This window comes from Equus caballus, chromosome 5, assembly GCF_041296265.1.
Source record: "Equus caballus isolate H_3958 breed thoroughbred chromosome 5, TB-T2T, whole genome shotgun sequence".
NCBI lineage: Eukaryota > Metazoa > Chordata > Mammalia > Perissodactyla > Equidae > Equus > Equus caballus.
In genome coordinates, this window is record NC_091688.1 from 43,020,486 (window position 1) to 43,042,213 (window position 21,728).

At 46.6% G+C, this 21,728-nt stretch overlaps 1 protein-coding gene across 4 annotated transcripts; it reads left to right on the plus strand.

The window, feature by feature from the left end:
* The first annotated feature begins 5,900 nt into the window (after positions 1–5,900).
* On the plus strand, positions 5,901–19,728 carry PGLYRP3 (peptidoglycan recognition protein 3). Of its 4 annotated transcripts, none has more exons than XM_014739987.3 (9): positions 5,901–6,412; positions 7,667–7,737; positions 8,367–8,462; positions 10,700–10,901; positions 13,054–13,172; positions 14,120–14,272; positions 15,539–15,737; positions 18,163–18,281; positions 18,949–19,728. In XM_014739987.3, the coding sequence occupies exons 3-9, from the start codon at positions 8,414–8,416 to the stop codon at positions 19,125–19,127; spliced, it is 1,020 nt and encodes a 339-aa protein (XP_014595473.2). In that variant the 5' UTR covers positions 5,901–6,412; positions 7,667–7,737; positions 8,367–8,413; the 3' UTR covers positions 19,128–19,728. The 4 variants fall into 4 exon arrangements, with proteins under 4 accessions (XP_014595473.2, XP_014595474.3, XP_070124325.1 ...); XM_070268224.1 differs by having other exon boundaries at positions 6,056–6,348; XM_070268225.1 differs by having other exon boundaries at positions 6,084–6,400.
* Positions 19,729–21,728: the final 2,000 nt, after the last annotated feature.

The window sequence follows — 21,728 nt, forward strand, 5'->3', positions numbered from 1 at the left end:
AGATCTATATGGTACCGGCACCTGTGTAGGAGGAAACAGAGGAAACAGCAGGGGGCCCGATGGATCTGAGAACCTCAAATAACCAAGAGGTACTTGCCCAACGGGTTAGACAGCTCAGCGGCTGAGATCAGGATGGGTTTACACACTCCAGCGGTGTGTGCCAACAAGGGTTCTGTGGTGCATCTGCGGGACCTGGAGCAGTTGGTTCCTATGACCCTCGACACCAGCCAGCCAAGGCTCCCTTCTAGAACCAAGTCCCACAGGGGAGAACACCTGGGAGAGAATCTAATACAGGTCATGGATAAGAGATACAGAAGAAAAGAGGAAGATTCAGATAAAAGGCTGGGAGAGTCAAACTCAGAGCTCTCTGAACAGAAGCCGCCACATGCTCGAAGACTTGCTTGACAAGAATGACAAAGAGGGAGCTCTGGAGCGATGAGATTAGGAAAACTATCCCAAACCATACATCCCCTTTAAAAGCTCAGGAAAACTAATTTTTCCTAATTAAAACTAATTAAAATAAGCAAAAGAAAAGAATTGAGGTCCAACCTCATATCAAGTTATTATAAGACAAAAAGAGAGTCAGGCATAGAGGAGGTCATGAGGGTGGGGCCCTCATGCTGGGATTTGTGCCCTTAGAAGAAGAGACACCAGATCTCTTGCTCTCTCTCTTTCCCCGCTGTGTGAGGACACACTGAGGAGGCAATTGTCTACCAGCCAAGAAGGGAGCTTTCATCAGAAACTGACCTTGCTGGCACCTTGATCTTAGACTTCTAGCCTCCAGAATGGTGAGAAAATACATTTCTGTTGTTTAAGTTGCTCAGTCTATGGTATTCTGTTAAGGCAGCCCGAGCTAAGACATCAATATATCTTAATTTTTATTTTTAAAACTCCAGATATTTAAATAATCGTGGCTGATTTAGTGGAAGTACAAAACTAAAAATCATGTGCAGGCCCTGTGAAACGTGTCTCCAAGAAGTCAGGTGCAACCTCTGCTCTGAGGGTAGCTGTTGGGGTGCTGGTCCAGTGTCCCCCTTCTGGCCCTGAGCTTCTTAGGGCGGAGAGCTTGTCTAGTTCATCTCTGTATTCCAAGCACCTAGCCAGAGCTAGGCACTAGGTGGCTTAGTAAGTTTTGTGATTTTTGGAGTCCATTTCAAATATAACCCTCTTGGAGAAGACTTCCCTTCGCGTCCACCTACCCGACCCCTGGACCTGCATCCTTGGCAGAGGACGCCTCCAGCTTCCCTTAACACTGTGCACCTCCTTCTATTAAGCCAGACTGCCTAGCACCTGCTTTATGATAGTTGATGTCTCTGCATCTCCTCCAGATTATGATCTCCTTGAGGCCAGGGCCTTATTCATGGCTCTACCCTCAGTGCTTAGCATGGTGCTGGGCAGTGCCTGGCCCACAGTTGATGCTCAGTGAATAAATGCTGAATAAATAAAGGCATGAATGAGTGAATGAACAAATGAATGAACATCAGGTCTGTTCACCATTGCCCTATGATTTTGCTCAGAGCCACTGACTGTGATTACATATAATCACATGATATATATTATATAATTACATGTAATCACATCATACATATCATTATACATTACGTATGTTATATATGACGTATTTGATTCAGGTGGAAAATAAAATAGAGGGAGGAGAGGGAAGGGAAGAAGGATCAGGAGAAGCCTGGAAAGAGGAGGTAGACTGAAGCCAGGGACTCCACATTTACTGTGTGCCATCCACAGAGAGGAGTCCTCACTGTGGAATCCCCCGTCATTGGTGGGTCCCTTGTTTCTAAGCCCGTGGCAGGCAGATGGTTATTCCAACCTCTGCAGGGCTGAGGGACTCAAAGTTCTCACCCTTAGCCTGACACACAGGAGCGCCTGCCCCCGACAGGCTCCTAGCTAAACCAACGTCCCCAGTTAAGAGTGAGGGGACACAAAGTGTAGGTTCTTCTCCTCAAGGGTACTACTCATCAAAGAGGGAGGCAATTCTGCTGGTGCCTGAATAGAGGCAACTGTCCTGACTGTGTTTTTAGTCACTGGGAGGGAGCCATGGCAGTTTCTTCAGATGGCTATTCAAACATGAAACAAAACAAAGTAGAACAGAGGTGTATTCACACCCAATCAAACCAGCACTCTTTCCCCATCCCCAGGACAGAGAGGCTCTGTCCTCACATCCTGCTGATGCCTTTGGAGCTTTTCTCCTTCTAGAGAGCAGTCAAGGTCATTGTAACTTGATTTTGCCCTCTCCCATCACTAAGATATGGTGCAGGTTGTTCCATCTGATATACAGAATGACAGTTCCAAGTTCTCTTCCTCCCGCTCTGAAGGATCAGAATTCCCCGTGCCCACTAGATGGTGAAGATGAGAGCTGGGTTCTAGATCTTGCTTTGCCTGACTTCTTCTGTGGTCTTACAAAAGTATTTCCGTCTCTGGGCTTTAGTATTCTTTTACATAAAATGAGGAGTTTGGACCACTTCTAGAGCTGAGTAGAGTTTCCAGATTCTGTGTTATCTTGAGCCTCAAGGCTACAGGTCCCTCTTCAGAATCCAGGTTTTCCTGCTGCCCCACCAGCAGAAGACACCCCTGTCCTATCTGTGTACACTGACCTCTCCTCCTCAGAGGGATCTGAGGTCTGGAGAGAGTCTCAGACTCTCAGAAGTGGGCCTTGAGCCTAGCACCTTCCAGAATGAATTCCAATCCTTTGCCTCCCCATTCTCTCCCTTCATCCCAAGTCTCCTTCCAAGGTGCTTTGTGCAGCCATAGTATTATCTGGCAGTATTGTCTGCTAACTTCCTGACACTGTCTAATACATTCACAGTCTACTCACTCCCCTGCATTTTTTTGTGCATTAGAAGGTTTCAGCATACACTTCCTGTCCCCGAAGTGTCTTCAGACCATGGTCCTGTGCTTTGGCTCAGTCAAGACCAAGACTTGACCACCCCTTTGGCCTCTGGGCTGCTTCGACATTCGTGTTGAGAACACTTCCATTATCTTGGTTCCTTCAACCCTCTCAATTCCAAATGCTTTCCCTTGACTTCATCTCAGTTGTCCCTGATCACAGAAGTCATCATCTCTGGGGAATACCTCACCTCCCAAACTGAGAACCCTGGAAATCCCTTTTATAGTCCCAGTCTCTTATACTTCTGACATTGCTCCCACCATTTCACTCCCTTGCTGAGCTCAAGCATGAAGCCAGGGAATTATGGCTTAATAGCCTATTTAATAGCCTCAATTCTTGACTTAATAATCCATTCCTGGCCTCCCCATTCCTCCTTATAATTCCATTTACAGTATTTCACTTTACAAACAACACGGATTTCCACATTACACCTCATTGTCACAACAATTGTTGCTGTGTCCCACGCTGTATTATTAACTCCTTGAAAGTGAATTAATTCTTGTTTTACTTATCCTTGGATAATGAGCTTCACATAGAGTATACCCTAATAATTGTGTGCAGAGTAATTGAATGAATAAGATGGTTTTGATTTGAAGGATTGGTGTGGCCAGGATAATGCTGCAAATACGTATAGAACACTTACAAGTTCTCCTCAAAAGATACTAAAAAAATTTCTAAAAAAATTCTGTGGTCCTTTTGCCCTGAAACCTTTAAACGTGGTAGTAAATGAAGGAGCTGAAAGTTTTTTTGACTGCCCTAATATTTTTTATGTTGCCCAAGAGCTTAATACCTATCTTTCAGTGTCAATAAAATATTGAAGTATATTGAAATGAGATTTAACAAAAATTAGCTTAAAACCATCATCTATTTTTGATGGAAAAGTCAAATTAATGCCCTTAATAAAGATACATTCCAGACCTCAACATAAGTTAGATATTTTATAATAACCATTTTTAAATTCATTTGCTCAATACTAACTTGGCATAATGTATTTAATAAAATTATTTTTATGAGCAAAATTACGTAGGAATCACAATTCAGTGTTTTTAATGTCCTCGAAAGTAGAGAACTTAAAGAAATTATTTTAAAAGGAGGCAAAAATGTTTATGAAATGTATTAATGATGCCAACAAATTAGGAATCCCTTGACTTTGACAATAACTTCTCCAGTGTAGCAAATATTAGAAAAAAGGAAGAAGGCCCACTTCACTTGTGAGACTCACATCAACCCATCTATGAGTCAACCTAATATTTCAAACTTTTTAATAAAATGGATATGCAGTGTCCTTTTTACAAGAACATTCTACAATATGGATAGAAAATTATTGCCTTTTTGGTATGTAGATTTCATATAAAGTTTGAAAAACTATGATGAACTTGCACTATTACAACCAGGTAAAATTTTACAATTGAAATAAATTGATGAACATAGTAAGGAAAGTGAAATTGATTAGACATCCTTGTGTTAGAGAGAGGAGACTGTTCTTTTCTGTCTAGTTTGAATCCTGTTGAAGTTGAAGCATATTTGCAGCAAAAATATACTAGACATCTTTATGAATACTTTTGTAGCTTTCAAGATGTATTTAACTTGTATATCACTCACTAGTGGAGAATATCACTTCCCAAATTAAAATGTGTTTAAAATGGCCCAAGAAAGACTAGATGGTAATCAGTCTCTCATCTTTAAGAAAATGAGATACTGGATCAAATAAGCGTCAAAATTAGCATAAAGGTTGTTTCTATGAAAGTAAACTACATAACAAATTATTACCTCAATGACTTTGAGTTCTTAATTTTTGTAGTTAAAAGTTTAAAGTGCTATTTTATGTCTAATAATTTTATTTACATGATTTATACGAGGTGACTACCTATCATGATTGTTTTTATTAAGAAATAAATAACATATTAACTACAATTCTTAACTATGGAAGGAGGACCTTTTCTGATTCTCACAACAATACCAAATGGACTATCAGTGGCCTTGCCTCAGACTTTCCATCAGTTAATTCCCAGGTGTCCTTTAATCTCTAGTCAGGGACCACAGGGCTTCACCTAGTTTCCTTTCCCCTTTGGGGTTGCCACCACTCCCTTTATCACTTGGATTTCTTCTTTTACAAGTCTGGGCGTCAGAGTGAGAAGTCTCCTCAGCTCTCCCTAACTGACTGTTCCAAAGATGAGCTCACAAACCATTCTCATTTTAAGGATTTTTCTACTAGTCACAATGGGGAAACATCTGGAGTCATAAACAAAAATTTCAGACATGAGGATGTTGCCAAGATTTAGGAAAACTTGTAAGGTAGTTTCTGTCATTGTCACCAGCTGTAATTCCTGGTCCTTTTGCTAGATGTCTCTCTCTGAGGCCTTCACCCAAGATCCCCCACCTTTATGGAGGATGGAGCTCATTAAACATGTCTCCTTCAGATGCCAACAGGCATATGAAACTCTAGGTTCCAAGAGGGCTCCTCCCAGATCTCGTCCCTGAAGTGTGGTTGGGGCCTGTCAGTGTGTAGAACACAGCAGTATTCAAGTAGCCTCTCATGCAGGCAGCATGCTTTTCAGGACCTCTGGTGTGCACGTGCCCATTTCATGGGGCTGCAACTCAGGTACCCTTGGCAGACCATGACTGGAAAGTCTTTATATTAACCCCCTCAGAAAAGGTATAGGGATTTCGGTAGACCAGAGCTGAAGACTGAGGCCACTGTCAGGAGTGGGTGAAGAGGTGGAGAGCCTTGGTTTGCAGAATGCTTCTTGTGGTGTTTGTTTCAGACAGTTTGACGCTGAGCTGGGGGTGGTGGATGAATGGGCCAGCTGGCTACAGGGTCAGAATAAGTTCTAGTGATGACGACACACTGTGTGCTGCCTCCTGGAATGTCCCTTTCTCTTGCTCTGCCTCCATCCTGCCCCTGCTGGTGACCCAGGTGGAAGGGGACGTGTGGGGCAGGGCGTTGGTGAGTGACCTCCACCCACAGTCTTCGCACTCCTAGAGCAGATCTGTCTCCACAGGGAGCAAGTCTCCAGATGTTGGGACACTACCCCAGGTGCCTCAGGCACCTCCAGGTTGGCCGGGCTTCCAGAGGGCTGGGGACGAGGAAGGAGCTCAGGGAGCATTGGGCAATCTCGTCCTTTCCCAGGGAGGAGGTACCTGGGCTTATTCACAGGGCGAGTCCCTTGCTCTCAGCCTAAGTCTGGTCTCACCAAGTTCCTCTTGGCGCTGTGGATAGAGCCGGCTCAGAGACTCAGAACTCTATCCTCCTCCTCCTCCTCTCCACCTTTCGTTAGGGATCCTGGGCTTTCCCCTTCTCTCTGGAAAACCAGAGCCCCAGAGCTCCTTCCCAAGGAGGGAGCGGCCTCCAGTGCGTGGGAGAGTGAAGGCCAGAGGAGGCTGCAGCTGGAGAAGGGCAGGGCCAGGGCCAAGTCTGGAAGGGAGGAACTGCCAGCTAATGAGGGGTGAGCCTCCTGCACCCTGACTTTTGGGTCTGGGACAACATGGGACCCACAGGTACTTCTGAGGGTGAGTGTGAGTTTTTCTTCTTGAGAAGCCCTCTCCCATGGAACGGACAGGACTCTATCAGGTTAAAATGTTAACATGGTTCTCTTCTTCTACCGAATAAGAAAATTTCTCTGTTCTAAATTCTCCTAAATGACTTTGGTTCTACCACTCTTGAGTCTTCCTTGCCAAGGTCAAGGTCCTAGGGTTAATTCTACCCAATTTCTTCCCTTTCTGTCTAGCCCTGGACCCCTATCTACTATGTCTCCCTTGTCTCCTGTTTTGGTATTTCATCTTTAACTATACAGAATGCATAGTAATGTGAGCCAAGGAGGCTGATTCTTGGCTCCAGCCTATCCTGCCAGCTCAGTGTTTTGCATTGGAGGTGGGGTGGGAGACACCACCAGTCCCTGCCCTGGCATGATCGGAGGCTGGGTTCAAGCCTTGTAATTTCAGCTGTATGATGTGACAAGCTCAGGATTGCTTTCACCACATACACATTCCTGTTTGAGGAAGCACTGTGATCAAACGACCAACGTCCAAACTTTCTGTTGACCAGAACTGATTGCTGGTTTCTAGGTAGCTTTGCAGAAGGCCACCTCTTTTCCTGGGAGGCCAGCCTACAGGGCTTCCATCTTGGATATGTTAATCCTTGCCTTTCATTTGGCCAATAAGGGAGGCTGAACACATTCCCACATGCTTATTAGGTGCCTGCTCTCCTCTGTGATGGGCTCATTTCATCTTCACTGCACAGTTTCCCCAAATGAATGGAATCCTGGGTGTTATTTGCTAAGAAATTGCTTGTCCTGATCCAGGAACCTCCTACATGCTCAAATCTCAAATTGTGGTTCTAAACATTTTCCATCTAGGGACTACTGATTATAATACAAAAACTCTGGAGGGCCATGATTTCCCCCATTGTATCTCAAACCTCCTATAGTTTCTCAGTAGGATTATTGGGAGAAAAGTTGTTGTTTTGATTGACATCTCAGGGAGTTGATATTTCATTTTGATTGAGTACGAGCAAGCAATTCATTTCTGCCTGAGAGAGCAGAAGAGGTCCCTGCAGCTGGAAAGGACCATTGACCCTGGAGCCTAACCTCTTGGGCCCACCTTGAGAATCTCCTCCATCAGAAACTCAAGCAGCTGGTGGAGAAGTTCCAGGCAGAGGCCCTGGAGTCAGACAGACCTGAGTATGAATCCTCATCTGCCCCTCCTGGTTGAGTAACTTAAAGTTTGTGAAACCCAGTTTCCTGATGATATTTGTGGGTCTCCTAGGTCATTGTGAGGATTCTTAACGACGTATCTGTGGAGTCCTCAGCAAATACTTGGAACGTAGGATAAAATCAGTAAGTGGTAACTGCTGATGTTGCTATTATTCTCACTCAAGAAGAAGGTAGTTGAGCATCTGTCAGGCATCTTTTCAGGGTGTATGGTCAAACTGGATACTTAATACATCTCTGACTCTCAAACAGTGGTGGGGATGAAGCCCACTCCTGCCTATATTTGTAGTTCACTCCTTCTGAGCCTCAGTGTTCTCACCTATAAATTTGGGGTTACGAATATCTAAGGGGTTATAGGAATTTTCTAAGGATTAAATATAAAATTGCAGCACTAGGTGTGAAAATATCTACATAGAGCTTATTCATAACAGCTACTCAAGGATTTTAAGCATTGTCAACATTATCTACATTGGAAGGCCTAAGGTGAGGCACTGGGCTCTTGTGAGGGACCAGGAGCTCTCAGGGTAGCAGGAGTTTGGGAGGGTGGTGGCTAGACAGAGGTGTTGGCACCCTCACCTTTATTGAGCACCTGCCAAGTGTCAGGCCCTGTGCTGGGGACCCTGAGAAGGCTCACAAGGTGCTGGCCCTAAGGAGCTCCACAGTTTGGTGGGGAGGCAGATAGCAGCAGCATTCAGTCGGGTAGGTGCCCTTTGAAGAGTGGGCACCGTCTGGTTAACTGTCAGTGTCTCTCCCAGGGCTGAGGTTCACACTTTCCCTGTCGGTGTCCTGGGACCACAAGAGGATGCTGCGGTGGCTTCTTGTCTTCTCCACTCTGGGTCTTGGGGCCTGCGGTGAGTTTTCCTGCATTGGTCAGAAATGCTTTTGGCATTATCCCTAGCCTGGTTTCATTTGTAAATCATTCTCTCCAGGCTCATCGCTCCTCCCTGCCAGTCCTATGTCCCACTTCAGAGCCCAGCTCAGGTCCCCTCTCCCCTGATGAGATGGGCTGCCATCCTCTCCAGTCTCTCCAGCCTGCCCAGCATATCTTGGCCTCACTGTTGTGGTCACGTGTCTGCTCCTGATGATTTCACTTAAGAGTAGAATCTCATAACCATGGTGGAGACCCTAAATGACCTGGTCTTACAGAATGAGAAATAAGCCATATGTGGCAGTGACTTGTCCAAGGTCATCTGACAGCTTTGGAGAGGCCACAGTGTATAGTGGCTATGAACATGGCTCTGGGGTCAGACAGCCTGGGTTGGAACTCAAGTCCACTGCTTAAAACCTGTATTATCTTAGACGAGTAACTTAACTTCCCTGGGCCTCAGTTTCTCATCTGTTTAGAAGGAGTAGTTAATTTGCTTTGTTTATCTCATAACCTTGTTTTAAGCCACAATTGTTAATGCCCTTGAAAATGTTTTATAAACTACAGAGCTGGCCTGTGGGAGGTGACATTGGTGACTTTGCTCATTCTAGTGGTTATTGCTCCCATGACCTCTGGTGTTGAGCAGGCAGAGGGGGTTAGGCATGCTCGTGGCGAATAATCCTCAATTAATCCTGTCTAGAAAATCTACTTTGTGAAGGCAGTCACAATAGTCTACAAGTTTCTATATTTCAAGAGCCTCTTTTGCATCGATAGGTGCTTAATCTATACATGTTAGCTCAAAATGATGATGACCGTCTTGGTATGTGGCACTCTGATCTATTAATAGGCATGCAGATGAACCTGGAAAGGCAGAGCTGCTCAGATAAGGAGGCAGGAGAGACTGCAGTGTACCTGGCATGGAGGGAGGACTGGAGGAGGTGGGCGAGCACGGAGCCTCACTGGGGCAGACGGGAGAGGCAGAGAGGCAGAGTGAGGCCAGAAACATGTGTGGTTCTCCTCTGCATTGTTTCCTAGAGAAAGTCTGGGGCCTTGGAGAGCCCAAGAGGCTGTGGTCTGTGCAGTGGGGATGTTGAGCCCGTTCCTCTGAGCTGGTCCAGGTATTCTCTGAGGACCAGCCCCAAGTGCAGTGTTCGTCTGTAGAGGATTCCCCCCAGTTCTGCTGGAATGAAACTCAGGCCAAAGGACTACCAGACGGGCTTCTGGACCTGTTTGTTGGCATCTCACAGCTCATTCTCAAGGGCCGCGGTAGTGAGGCAGTTTAGGGATTGGCTGGGGCTTCCTAGGTGGCCAGGTTTTTCTCAGGACTTCTTTATGACTGGACTGGGTGGGTGGGGTTGGGTAGAATCCCAAGAAGGCCTCTGCATACTACTTCCATGGATTGTCCTGAGTCCTTAGGCAAAGGTGGGTTCTGGGAAGGAGGGAAAATCCAGGGAGAAAAGACAAGGCCCCCAGTCCCCAGTTCTCTGTAGGAGGGTGGAGACACTCTAATCCCTCAGGGGGCTCCTGGGAGCTCCCAAGATAAGGATAGTGAGGGAGCCCTCTGGGGTCCTGGGGTTCTGTGTGGGGCTTTCACAGCCCTGCCCACGGTGAGTTTTCATCTGAAAGAGAGATATATGTACCCAACCTTCATGGAACTTCCCATGGTCTCTGGAACCAGGGAGCCCCTGATTTGAGGAGAGTAGCAGACGTTTTCTCAGAGTCACTGTTCTGAGGGACGGGACAGACGAAAGACACAGTCAGAGACCTGGGGCAAATGCCTGTGAAGAAAATGCATCTTGAGGCATCCATGCTGAGCTACTTCAAGGGAAGTCATATCAGAACCACCAGGGTTGGGTGTGGGTGTTGCTGGGGCTGCTTTCTGGAGGTGGGGAGCATAAAGCAGGCCAGAGAGGGTTGTGGGTGGGATTTGTCCTCTAGGGAATATGAAGAGGAAGTGTTTGGAGAACAAGGCAACTTGACTTCTGAGGCTGAATGCAGAATCTATGTGGGGATTGTTTTGGCCTAAATGGGATGTGGAGATGCAAAGGGGAGGCTGTCGGGGTCAAGGCCTCCTCCAGGTACCTCTCCCATCACAGTGAAGCAGGCGGGGCCCTGGAGTGAGAGGACTCAGGGCAGGGTGGACCGCTGGCCGCCTGCCGCCTGCCGCCTGCTGGAGGAAATGGGTAGGCCCTGGAGCACACCATCCTGTGGTGCACCCTGCAGGTGCTCCAACCATCGTCTCCCGCAAGGAGTGGAGCGCGAGATCTCTGACCTGCAGGGCCCAGCTGACCCTGCCTGTGGCCTTCGTCATCACGGACCAGCTCATGGGGATGGAGTGCCAGGAGCAGAATGTCTGCAGCCAGAGACTGCGGGGCCTTCAGTCCCATTCTGTCTACACCAAAGGCTGGTGCGACGTGGCCTACAAGTAAGAGGTTGGACAGGTTCCCAGAGCCCACATTCAAGGTACCCCTCTGAGGGGGCCTCCACTTCCCCTTCTCTGTTTTTCCCACTTTCCCATTCACGTTGCTTTATAATGAATAAAAATATTGAAACAAACAAGCAAAATCCAAAATCCTCCAGGGGTCATTAGGAGTGACGGCTCAGAGCATTTATTCATATGTGGTCTTGGATGCTGGGAGCTCCTGGGAAGAAGCAGGGGAAGTCGCGTAATAATGTAAAGGGAGCTGCCGCCTTGGAGTTTGCAGAACTTTACGGTTTACAAAGGTCTTTACAGGTATTGCCCAAGTAGGCCCTCCTGGCCGCTCTGAGAGATGCGCAGGAGAACTGGTACCACCACTGATTCTCAGGTGAGAAGGCCACGGTCTGGGGAGGTTAGAGAATTTGCTCAAAGTCACACGTCTAGGGATTGTGGATCCAGAACTGTTCCCAGACTGCCAGCTAGCCCAGCACTTGTTCCACTTCTCACACAGGCAGGCCTTTCTCCCTGAGGAGCGGTCTCCCACCGGCTACCCTGAAGGGCCACCAGGAGTGAGACCCCGATCCTACAGGAGCAGTGACATTGGGTTTGGAGGGAGGAGTGCCCGTGTTAACACAGTGTGAGGCATGGGGATCCTTATATTGAGTGCTGAGTATCCACTTTGAGGATTACCAGTGGAGGCCCAGAACCTCTTCTTTTCCCCTCAAGAATAAGGAGATATATACATATGGAGAGAGAAAGAGAGTGGGAATGAGGCTTTCTTCCCTGAATTCTAAAGACAAATATAAATGATTTCTGATTTATGCATTTTGGAAAGGATAACCCATGTCTTCTTATTTATTTATTAGCTGCAAATAAGTAAGAACAGCTCTAGGTTTCCATTGTAGCCACCAGAGCCCCGGGGGCCGGGGTCAGGGGCCTTTCTGTCCACACTCTGGATGCGGTCTGCACTCACCACAGCTCAGCTGCTGTCTGTCCACACTGTGTGGATGCGGTCTGTACTCACCACAGCTCAGCTGCTGTCCGTCCACACTGTGTGGATGCGGTCTGTACTCGCCACAGCTCAGCTGCTGACCGTCCACACTGTGTGGAAGCGGTCTGTACTCGCCACAGCTCAGTTGTTGTCCCTGCCACTTGTGCCTCTATTGTCCCGCTGCTGTCACTGCTGTGTTGCCTACTTCAGCCACAGTATTTCTAAGGGATTTTAGCCACTGTGTCTCTAAATCAGGTTTCTGCAGTGACAATTTAACAGTCTCTAGTTTGTACAACGCAGCTGACTGTAGCCAAGGGACTATTCACATTGGACTAACCAAAGGTGACTGCAGAGTGACAAAGGAACCTGCTGAAAGTAATGGCAGTGGAGCCAGGAACATGGTGGACATGCTGAGGCCCCCACTTCATCCTCAGGCCAATGTGGGCACACTGGGCAAAGTTGACGTGACTCAATTCAGGGGATTTGGGCGACCTCAGGGAAATGTTCTTCCTGTGTTCAGTTTGCTGTAGAAACTCATAGTCTAATAAAAGCTGAATACGGCAAGAGTTGTGAAAACATCAATTCTGAAGACTGATTAGAAAGTGGAGGATGAGAAAGAAAATAAAGAGGCAGAAAGAAAGGAGGAGGTAGAACAAAAGAATAGATACATTTGTTTTAAAAAATAAAATGGAAAAAGGAACATTCTAAACAAATTTCTGTGATAAAGAAGGACTTATGGGAATTCCTAAGGAGAAACTGAAGAAAAATCAATAAGAGGAATTCCTGAATTCAGATTGATTGTTTTAAATGTTCACGTGCTTGGTCCCATAATTTAAAAATGATGAATGAATACTCATGCCCTTGAAAAATGATGAATTACTGTCCTCAGGCCCTTGAGAGTCACGCATTCAAATCCCACTTTGAACCAAATGAGTATTTTTAAAGTGAGGTTCTGGGAAACACATGTAAGCTAAGTCACAAGAAAATTTAAAGTATATTCCCACATCTCTTGAAAGTCCAAAATGAGTTATTCCCCCTCCCTCCAACTGTTACATCATTGAAGCATAGTACATGTTTATGAGCCTCTAGAACCGTTTCCCTTCTGAGGAGGGTGAGAGCTTTTGTTACAGGGATTTGCCATTGAGTCCATATTTCCCTGTCCCATAGCTTCCTGGTTGGGGATGATGGCAGAGTGTATGAAGGTGTCGGCTGGAACGTCCAAGGCGTGCACACCCCAGGCTACAACAACATCTCCCTGGGCCTTGCCTTCTTTGGGAATAAGTTAGGTAACAGTCATCCCCTCTGCCCCTCTGCCAGAGAGTTGTCTACACTCTCTTCTTCCACTCCCTCATCTCAACACTCATCTTTTCAGCCTACATCATACTTGTCCTCTCTTGCAATTGTCCCTCTCTTGAAGTTCTTTTCTCCCTTGGATTCTAGGACATGGCATTCTCTTTGTCCTCTTCCTCCTTTCTGGTCTGCACTCCTGTGAGACTGCTGAAGCCACGACTGACACTGAGCTCACAGTTGTTGTCATCACTTCTGGAGTCTGAAGTTGTGTGACTCTGAGGTTGTGGCTGGCAGAGGCAGAAAAGCGTGGCTTCTCTCTTCCTCCAACATGTCCCATTGGTAGAGCCCAACCAGAAACCAGCAGGCAAGGAAGTCTGGGAAATGTAGTTTCCAGATTTCTAGTCCCAAGGGAAAAAAAGGAGAGCACAGAGCAGGCACAGCATTGAGAGCTAATAGATTAATAACTGGAACCTGCAAGGATCCTTATTTACCAATGGAGTTGGTGATAGCATTTATCTCAGAGGTTTTCTGTGAGAATTATATGAGTTAATGAATGTAAAGAGCACTTGCCACATGCCTGATTGTGGGAGCTACTAAGTAAATACTGTTACCCTTTTCTCCATGCTAGGGCATACGTGACTTGGTCAGGTGGGCCTCCTTTGCATGTAGCTTTTACTACTTCCAAGCTCTTCCACCTAGAGATGGAACAGATAAATAAAGTCTTAGTTTGGTACTCAGAAGGGGTGCCCAACCTTGGCTTCCGAGAGCTCTGTCCAAGTTGTTCCTTGCCTCGTAGGCCCTCTGTTCTGGCTACTGGGCCCGTTTCCTCTCTTGCCATCCATCAGTTATTCAGGCTCAGGTATTCTTCTCATCCTCCCTTCACATCTAGACCTGATTGGAGTTTCTTGCTGACAGTTCTGTGTTCCGTGTCATCGTCTTTCAGGCAGCAGTCCTAGCCTTGCTGCCTTATCAGCTGCAGAGGGCCTGATCTCCTACGCCATCCAGAGGGGCTACCTGTCACCCAGGTATATTCAGCCACTTCTCTTGAAAGAGGAGAGCTGCCTGGCCACTCAACAGCCAGTGATGCCCAGGAAAGGTGAGACCCTCGATCCCACCTCACCCTCCTCCCAGTTACCACCAACCACACGAGAAGGTGTTCTTTCATGTTGGTGTCCATTGGCTTCTTGGACCAAGAACATATATCTCCTGCCTATCACAACTATGTGATCTGGAAAATTCTGAGAAGATAGCTTCCTGACCTCCTCTCCTTCCCACTAGAATGCTATAGCCATGGAACCATTCTTGACATAAACATATACGTACACACATTTTCACCCAATTAACATATATTTACTGAATACTAGGAACTCTTCTCAGTACTGAGGATACAGCTACAAATAAAACAGACAAAACTGCATGTTTCAGTGAAGAAAGAAAATGAAGAAATCAATAAATGAAATATATATGATGTCAGATGGCATGAAGGCTATGGAGAAAAATAAGCATGGAAATGGGGTTGAGTAAACATATATGCATATTTACGTATACTACATGAGTACACACACACACACACACACACACACATTCATTTCTAAATGCAAAAACCAGCCAACCTGCAACATGATCACAAGACTGAGACAAACTTGAGTTCACAGGTTATACTGTCATAGGAGTGAATATTCCAAGAAGTTCGATAATAAAAAAATGTACACTATTTTGGAGTGAACAAGCAGCAACCTAAAACCAGTACAATTAACAAGCACTTTCAGTAGCTTAACACTTTCTTCTAGAGTTGACCTTTCCTTGGACTCAAGGATATTTTTTATTAAGCTTTTCAAAACTGCAAATCTTTAAATGAAGCTTTTCTTGCTTTCGGACAGGTGCTATCTTCAATAACGATAATTCTTTAACATTTTTAGAGTTTTTGTAGATTTCAGATTATCTCCATGTACATGCAATGAGTTCAGAGAGTCAGCTGATTTCTGCATATTGGCCCTGTTCCATAAGTAGACATGTCTGCATGTATGGGCAGTGAATATTCAAGTATGTAGGTATACTTTGTTTTTTGAATAAAATAATGATGCTCTGTAGGATGAACAGTCCTTTCCCTTCTGCTCACACACTGTTTCCATAGTTGTTATCAGAACTTGTAGATTGTTGCCTCTGTCCCTTGGTTCCAGTCGCATGACCCAGACAATCCCTATCTAGACTTTCCCAGAATCCCACAGCCCAATTCATGTTCGGATGTGCCAAGGGTGCAGAGGTTGGGGAGACTGAAGAGTAGTCCAGCTTGCAGGTGTGAGATTCTCCACATGTGGGCACAGGCACATTCCCATGTCCTTGGTTCTTCCCCTCACCACAGCTTGCCCCAACATCATCACGCGGTCAGCTTGGGAAGCCAGAGAGACACACTGCCCTAAAATGAATCTCCCAGCCAAATATGTCATCATCATCCACACCTCTGGGACAACCTGCAGTGTTTCCATGGACTGCCAGATTCGAGTCCGAGACATACAATCCTTCCACATGGACACACGGAACTTCTGTGACATCGGGTATCAGTAAGTGGGATCGGTGGAAACATGACCCTCCTTTTCCTCAGGGCTGTAGGAAGGATGGCTGTGGGAGGGAACCAATATTTACTGAGCCCTTCCTTTGTGCCCGGTGCTTGACATAAGACATCATATTTTATGCACTGAGTATCATTCAGAGCACAGCTAAGCGTCAGTTATCTTTCCTGGGCACATTCTCTGCAAGTTGTTGGGAAGACTCTGAAAAAACAACATTGAAAGCAACAGTAATAAAAGCAAGACTATGAGACCCTCATGGAAGGACATCAAAGGACTGTGCCTTTTTTATGCAATCCCTTCCAACCACTCAGAGACACAGGCCCTGCTCACCCACCACTGCAGTCTGGCTCCATCCCAAACTTGCTCTCTCTGACGCTAGAATCTTGTGATACCTCTGGTATTGCTTACTCCATTTTACAGACACAGGAAGTTTTAACCTCTCTGGGCTCTTTTGCCTCATCCCTGCAATTTGGATAATAATACCTTGTCTATCTGAAGATAGAGAATGAAATAAAAATGTTCCTTTAATGCCAGGTCTATAATAAAGAAGCACATTAAGCTAATGGAAGAGCAGAAGCTACTTAGAAGATGCCTTGGAATTTTCTTAGAAGAGATTTAGGGTTAGATCACTATAAATTTCAATTATTCATCGGTGACTTAATCACAACAAATTTCACAAAGTCTCAGGTGGATTTGCTTTGGCATATGTCTCCTTCTGGGCTGGCTGCCTCTCTTCTCTTAATAACCACTTTAAAAGCAACGTTTGCAAAAAGGAGACAACTGTCGCTGCACTTTGCAGGATTTTTACAGTCTCGCCATGATTATTTAACACAGATAATAGAGAATTGACTATAAATTTGGAAATTCCGAATGGAAAATTCCAGAAGCTGAGGCAGTGTTAGTTTTCCTTTTCGTTCACTCTTCAGGAGCTCGATCCCTATTCCTTGGCTTTTGAAACCTGTTATGGCGTCCCCTGCCACTCTAGCCTCATGATGCATTATCTCTAACTCCCATATGGACTCTAGTCAGAGCACAGCACCCACTCACTCACCATTTTCTAACTTTTTAACCAATATTTATTGGGTATCTGCTATGTGCCTGGTGCTTGGTAAGATAGTTACGGTTCCTTCCCTTGTGGAGTAGAGAGAGAAGATAGTAAACAAGCAGTGACAATTCAGAATGTTAGGTACTGTGACAGGTGAAGAACAGGATATGCACAGGATGAGCCTCTAACAGACTTTGGGGGAGTGAATGCGTCAGGGAAGGGCTTCCGGAGGGAGGGGCATCCAACTGGGACATGGATAAGGAGCGGGGGTTAGTCAGGCAAAGAAGGACAAGGAGTGTTCCAGGTAAGAGAGCAGCATACACGAGGCCCCAGGATCCAGACAAAGTACATATCTTTGAGGAACTGGAAGAAGTTTAACTCAGATCCAAAAATAGATTTCAAAGAGGGACATGGTAAGAGGTAAGGCAGGAGAGGCTGACAGGAGCCGCATCATGGAGGACCATGGGGTTGGTCCTTACAGATTGACTCTATCTGAAAGGCAAATGGAAGGTCATGCCTTATGGCAGGGTTTGTATTTTAGCAAAACCACTCTGGGTGCTATTTTAAGAATGGATTGGAAGGAGGCAAAACTCGGGCTGGGGGCTATTGCAGTAATCCAGACAGGAGGGGATGGTGACCTGGAGTAGCACAGTGGCAGTCAGCATGGAGAGATGTGGAGGAATTTAAAATAGGAAATACATGTACATTAACCATGACTAAGGGTTGGATGGGACTGGAGAGCGAGAGGGAGGCATTCAGGATGATGCCCAATTTTCTGGCTGAGGAAATTACAGAAGAAGATGGGGTTTTTAAGCCATGTTGGTTTTTATAGCTAGTGAATGAAAACTGTGGGACTGGATGGTTGTCCAGGGAGAATATGTTGAATAAGAAGAGAGAAGGGCCTAGACCAGAGTCCCAAGGAGCACCACATTTGAGGAAAGGAAGGTTGGAAGGCAGAGGGACCTGCGGAAGAGCTGTAGAGTTGAGCAAAATCAGGAGGATGCCCAGGGAAGAGAACATGTCAAGAAGAGAGTGGGCAACAGAATCACTGTAACCCAGAAGAAAAATGTTTCCACTGTTCCAGCATCAAGGCAGTCCCTGGTCACCTTGGAGGGGTCAGATTCAGTGGAGTTGTGGGGACAAAGGCTGTGTTGCAATGGGTTGAAGTTGCTGATATTGTTTGTCACTGTAAGTCTTCATTTCTTAGGTTCAGGAATTGCTCTTGTTATGTTTTTTGTCTGTGCACACATTGACATACAGAAATGTTCAGTCAATATCTAATAAATGCATGAAAGAATAGATTAATGATCCAAGGAGTGGATGAAGCCAATTCCCTTTCCAGGAGTGACTTTCTCCATTTTCCAATCCTAGCTTCCTGGTGGGCCAGGATGGTGGTGTGTATGAAGGAGTCGGCTGGCATATCCAAGGCTCTCACACCTATGGATACAATGATATTGCCCTAGGAATTGCCTTCATAGGCAACTTTGTAGGTAAGGGGTGAGCATGGGGCAGAGGGTTCTGCATGATGAAGTATCCTGCGGAATGTCTGGGAAGCATGGGAGAAAAGGCAATGCTGTGGTGCCTGGCAGTGTCAGGGAAACATTTTAGCTTTAAAGTGGACTCTCAGTACAGGATGCAGGTCACCAGGAGTCCCTCCTTGGCAGAACATTTCCCCAAATCCACCCATCCCCATCCCCACCTCCAACTCTCTTTCTAGCCATACCTAAGGCAAGCATGGAGCAAGACAGAACAAAATCTTTTGCAAACATTGGTGCTTTTATGGCAAATGCATCCTCTTCCTTGGTAGCCACGGCAACAATATGGGGGAGCATCGCTACCTGTAATGGCAAGGCAGTTGGATGGCCCAGTGGTGCCACGTCTGCCTTGTGGTGCCCACTGAGAAGTGGTGCGTTGTGCTGCAGTTCTCTTCCAGAGCAGTTTTGAATTTTCTGGAAGAAGCTTTGCAAGGAGGAATCAGGGAACACAATGATTGTTTTCTCTTTGTGGGTGGGTGCCATCATTTATGTGAATTTGTTGGCTATGGTAGTGGTGGTGGTGGTGGGGGCGGGCAGAGGGAGACTGGACTAGGTGCTTGTCCCTACCCTAAGAAAGTATCCTTGAAACCCTAATGATTGATGGAGTAAATGTGTTTTGCAGAAAAGCCACCAAATGCTGCAGCTCTGGAGGCAGCCCAGAATCTGATCCAGTGTGCCGTGGTCAAGGGGTACCTGAGTCCCAACTACCTGCTGGTGGGGCACAGTGATGTTACCAATACTCTGTCTCCTGGGAAGGCTTTGTACAACATCATTAAGACATGGCCTCATTTCAAACACTGAGGGAACCCTTGCTCCTTCCGAGGCTACTCCCCCCGCCACCCCTGTCCTCACCCTCCATTCTGGCTCAACACCCTGTGTCCTCTCCCTGCCAGCCCCATCAAGTTCCTCCTGTCTTGGGTTAGTATGATCCTCTCCTGCTGGCATCCTCCAGCATCCTCCAAACCCCATAGCTGGGCATTCCCAGCCCTCTGAGTCTGGGCCCAGCCTTCCTCTCTCCTCATCTTCCTCTCCCCTGGGCACCCACCTCCTCAGCCCGGTGAGACTCCAGGCTGGTCCTTGTTTGACTTCTCATTTCCTTTGCACAAGCCCCTCTGCCTGGTGTGCCTTCCCCTGCTGTCTGCCCGGCAGCCCCCAACCTCACCCATGAGCCAGGTCAATGCCCAGCCCCTCCTCTCTGCCCACATGTTGACTTGTCATAATTTGACGCAGCCCTGAGTTCAGGGCTCAGTTTTTTATAGACATGTCTGTTCTCTCCGCTGGGTGTGAGATTGTCCAGTTTTACTCCTCTCGGTGTCCTCAGTTCCTCAGCAGTGTCTGGAAGCCTGTAGATGCGACAGATGTTTGTTGAAAAAATGGATGAATAAATGAATAAGTAAATCAAGTCCCTTAGCAGTTTGCTCCGTCACCCCTTCTCTGCGATGCCTTCCTGGACAGTTCCCCATCCCACCAGCATTTTCTCTGTTCCTGTCTCCTTCCAGTCTGGGGTCAGAGCTGGCTCTTCTTGCTTGTCTGTAATGGCTGCTGCGTCTCTAGGGTCCATGTCCCTGTCCTTCCAGAGCTCCTGGAGGGCAGGGACTGTCCACACAAGCTGCCCGGTGCCTGCTCCCTGTGCAGGGCTGAGCATGGACCCAGAGCGTGGAGCTCTGCAGCCCTCCCCGCCTGGCTCCTGTGCCTAGAGGGAAGCCCACCCTTTCAGATGGGGAGACAACATACTGCTGTTGACTGGAAGCACACGAGCTGTCTCTTGTTTTCCTGATCTGGAAACAAAAGGAGGAGGAGGAAGGGGAAGACGACATAGAAGGAGCCAGACACAATGACTTTTTTCCCCTATACCTTTGGTGTTCATCTTGTATCTTTGCTTTTAGAGTGTTTTACATCTTTTACAACAAGGCAGATTTTAACAGCCTCACATTTTTATACCCTTTGTGCTTTTCAAAGACTGTCTCTGATCTGATTGGATTCACTCTGTCCATATATCACTTACCCTCAAGCTACCTGGAATGTGAGCAGGGGAAGGAATGGTTTTCCCAGAGGGTCAAGTAGGCCCAGGGGGACTCAGCAGCCCTTCCTGACTACACAGCGAGGGGGAGGCGGCTCTGAGAGGACAGCCACCTGGGATGGATGTCACTCTGTGGGAGGATGAACCTGGTCCTTTCTGTGGGATGGGGGCTGGGCACATTCTTCCCAGAGGAACCGTCCCAACTTGCTCATGTATTTCCCCTTCTCTTACAACACCCAAGTGAGCTTAATAGCCCCTCACGCAGGAAGTAGCTAAAGAGGTGGACGTGAGATGCTGAGAAATAGTCTAATGAAAAAAGACGTCCTTCAGATTTCTTGGCCTTCCTTATAATCCTGCGAAGCAGAGGGTCTCCTTGCCCTGATTCAAACCATATTTCCAGGCTTCAGGGTCTCCTTCCATGCTCCCCTCTCCGGCCAAGTCCTGTGGACTCCTTCACCTACGTCAGCACTCATCCACGTTTCCTCAAATCAACATGATTGCATGGTCTGGATTATTGTCTTCTCAAAATTGTTTACTTTTATTCATCTTAATGATACAATCTAAGTAAAATCAGAGCACTCAGCTGGCAAATGCTTTTTTAAGGCTAATGCTGAGGCAGCCCATTCCATGCAGTTCGCCTCTTCTGAGTCCTGAGTATAGAGAAATTCTTCCCAGCTCCCCCTTGATCATTTAAAGTGGGGTTCATGCTAACACCCCCCTCAGAGGGGTGTTGTGAGGATTAAGTGAATTAAACGTGTTAGAGTCTTTAGATCTCATGGCTGGCATAAATAATGGTTCCATTAAAGTTAGGGGAGGTATTGTTATTGTTGTTGCTATTATTGTGATTGTTGCTATCTATTACTCCGGTTTGACTAGGGCAGGCAGGCTGTGCCTTTGTGGGCACCAGCCTCAGCTGCCCCGGGGGTGTTTGGCACAGGCTGGTGAGCGCAGGCAGAGCCCAGACCTTGTGACGAGCAGGGAGGAGCCAGATGTGCCGCAGGTTGGGCAGGTCTGAAAGAGCCCACGGTGAAGGAGGGACACGTCTTTCATGGCCCCCTGGACTGGTGAGTGGGAGGGACTTGAGAGCTCATCTTGTCAGTTATTTTCCACAATTGTAAGCTGGACAGAAAAAAAAAAGCCACCAAATGAACTTTTCTTTGGTTCCAGAATAGAATACCAATCTGGTTAAAACCCCCTATTTTACAGAAAACTCAACTCAAAGGGGACAGATGACCTGTTCAAGTTCCCCCAGTGAGTTAAATAAAGGAAGAAACAGAGATGTTGAGCAAGGCGCTGTTCCTATTGTCGATGAAAATAATCCACAACCAATCTATAAATGAAAATTTGGGTGAGTTTATGATGAGCCAAATGTGAAGACCATA

Excerpts from the sequence above, each read along its gene's own strand:
- PGLYRP3 (XM_014739988.3), top strand. The coding sequence starts at position 6,388 with ATGGGACCCACAGGTACTTCTGAGG. Across the intron at positions 13,173-14,119 it reads CTTCTTTGGGAATAAGTTAG|GCAGCAGTCCTAGCCTTGCT; the intron begins GTAACAGTCATC and ends ATCGTCTTTCAG. Across the intron at positions 14,273-15,538 it reads GCCAGTGATGCCCAGGAAAG|CTTGCCCCAACATCATCACG; the intron begins GTGAGACCCTCG and ends CCCTCACCACAG.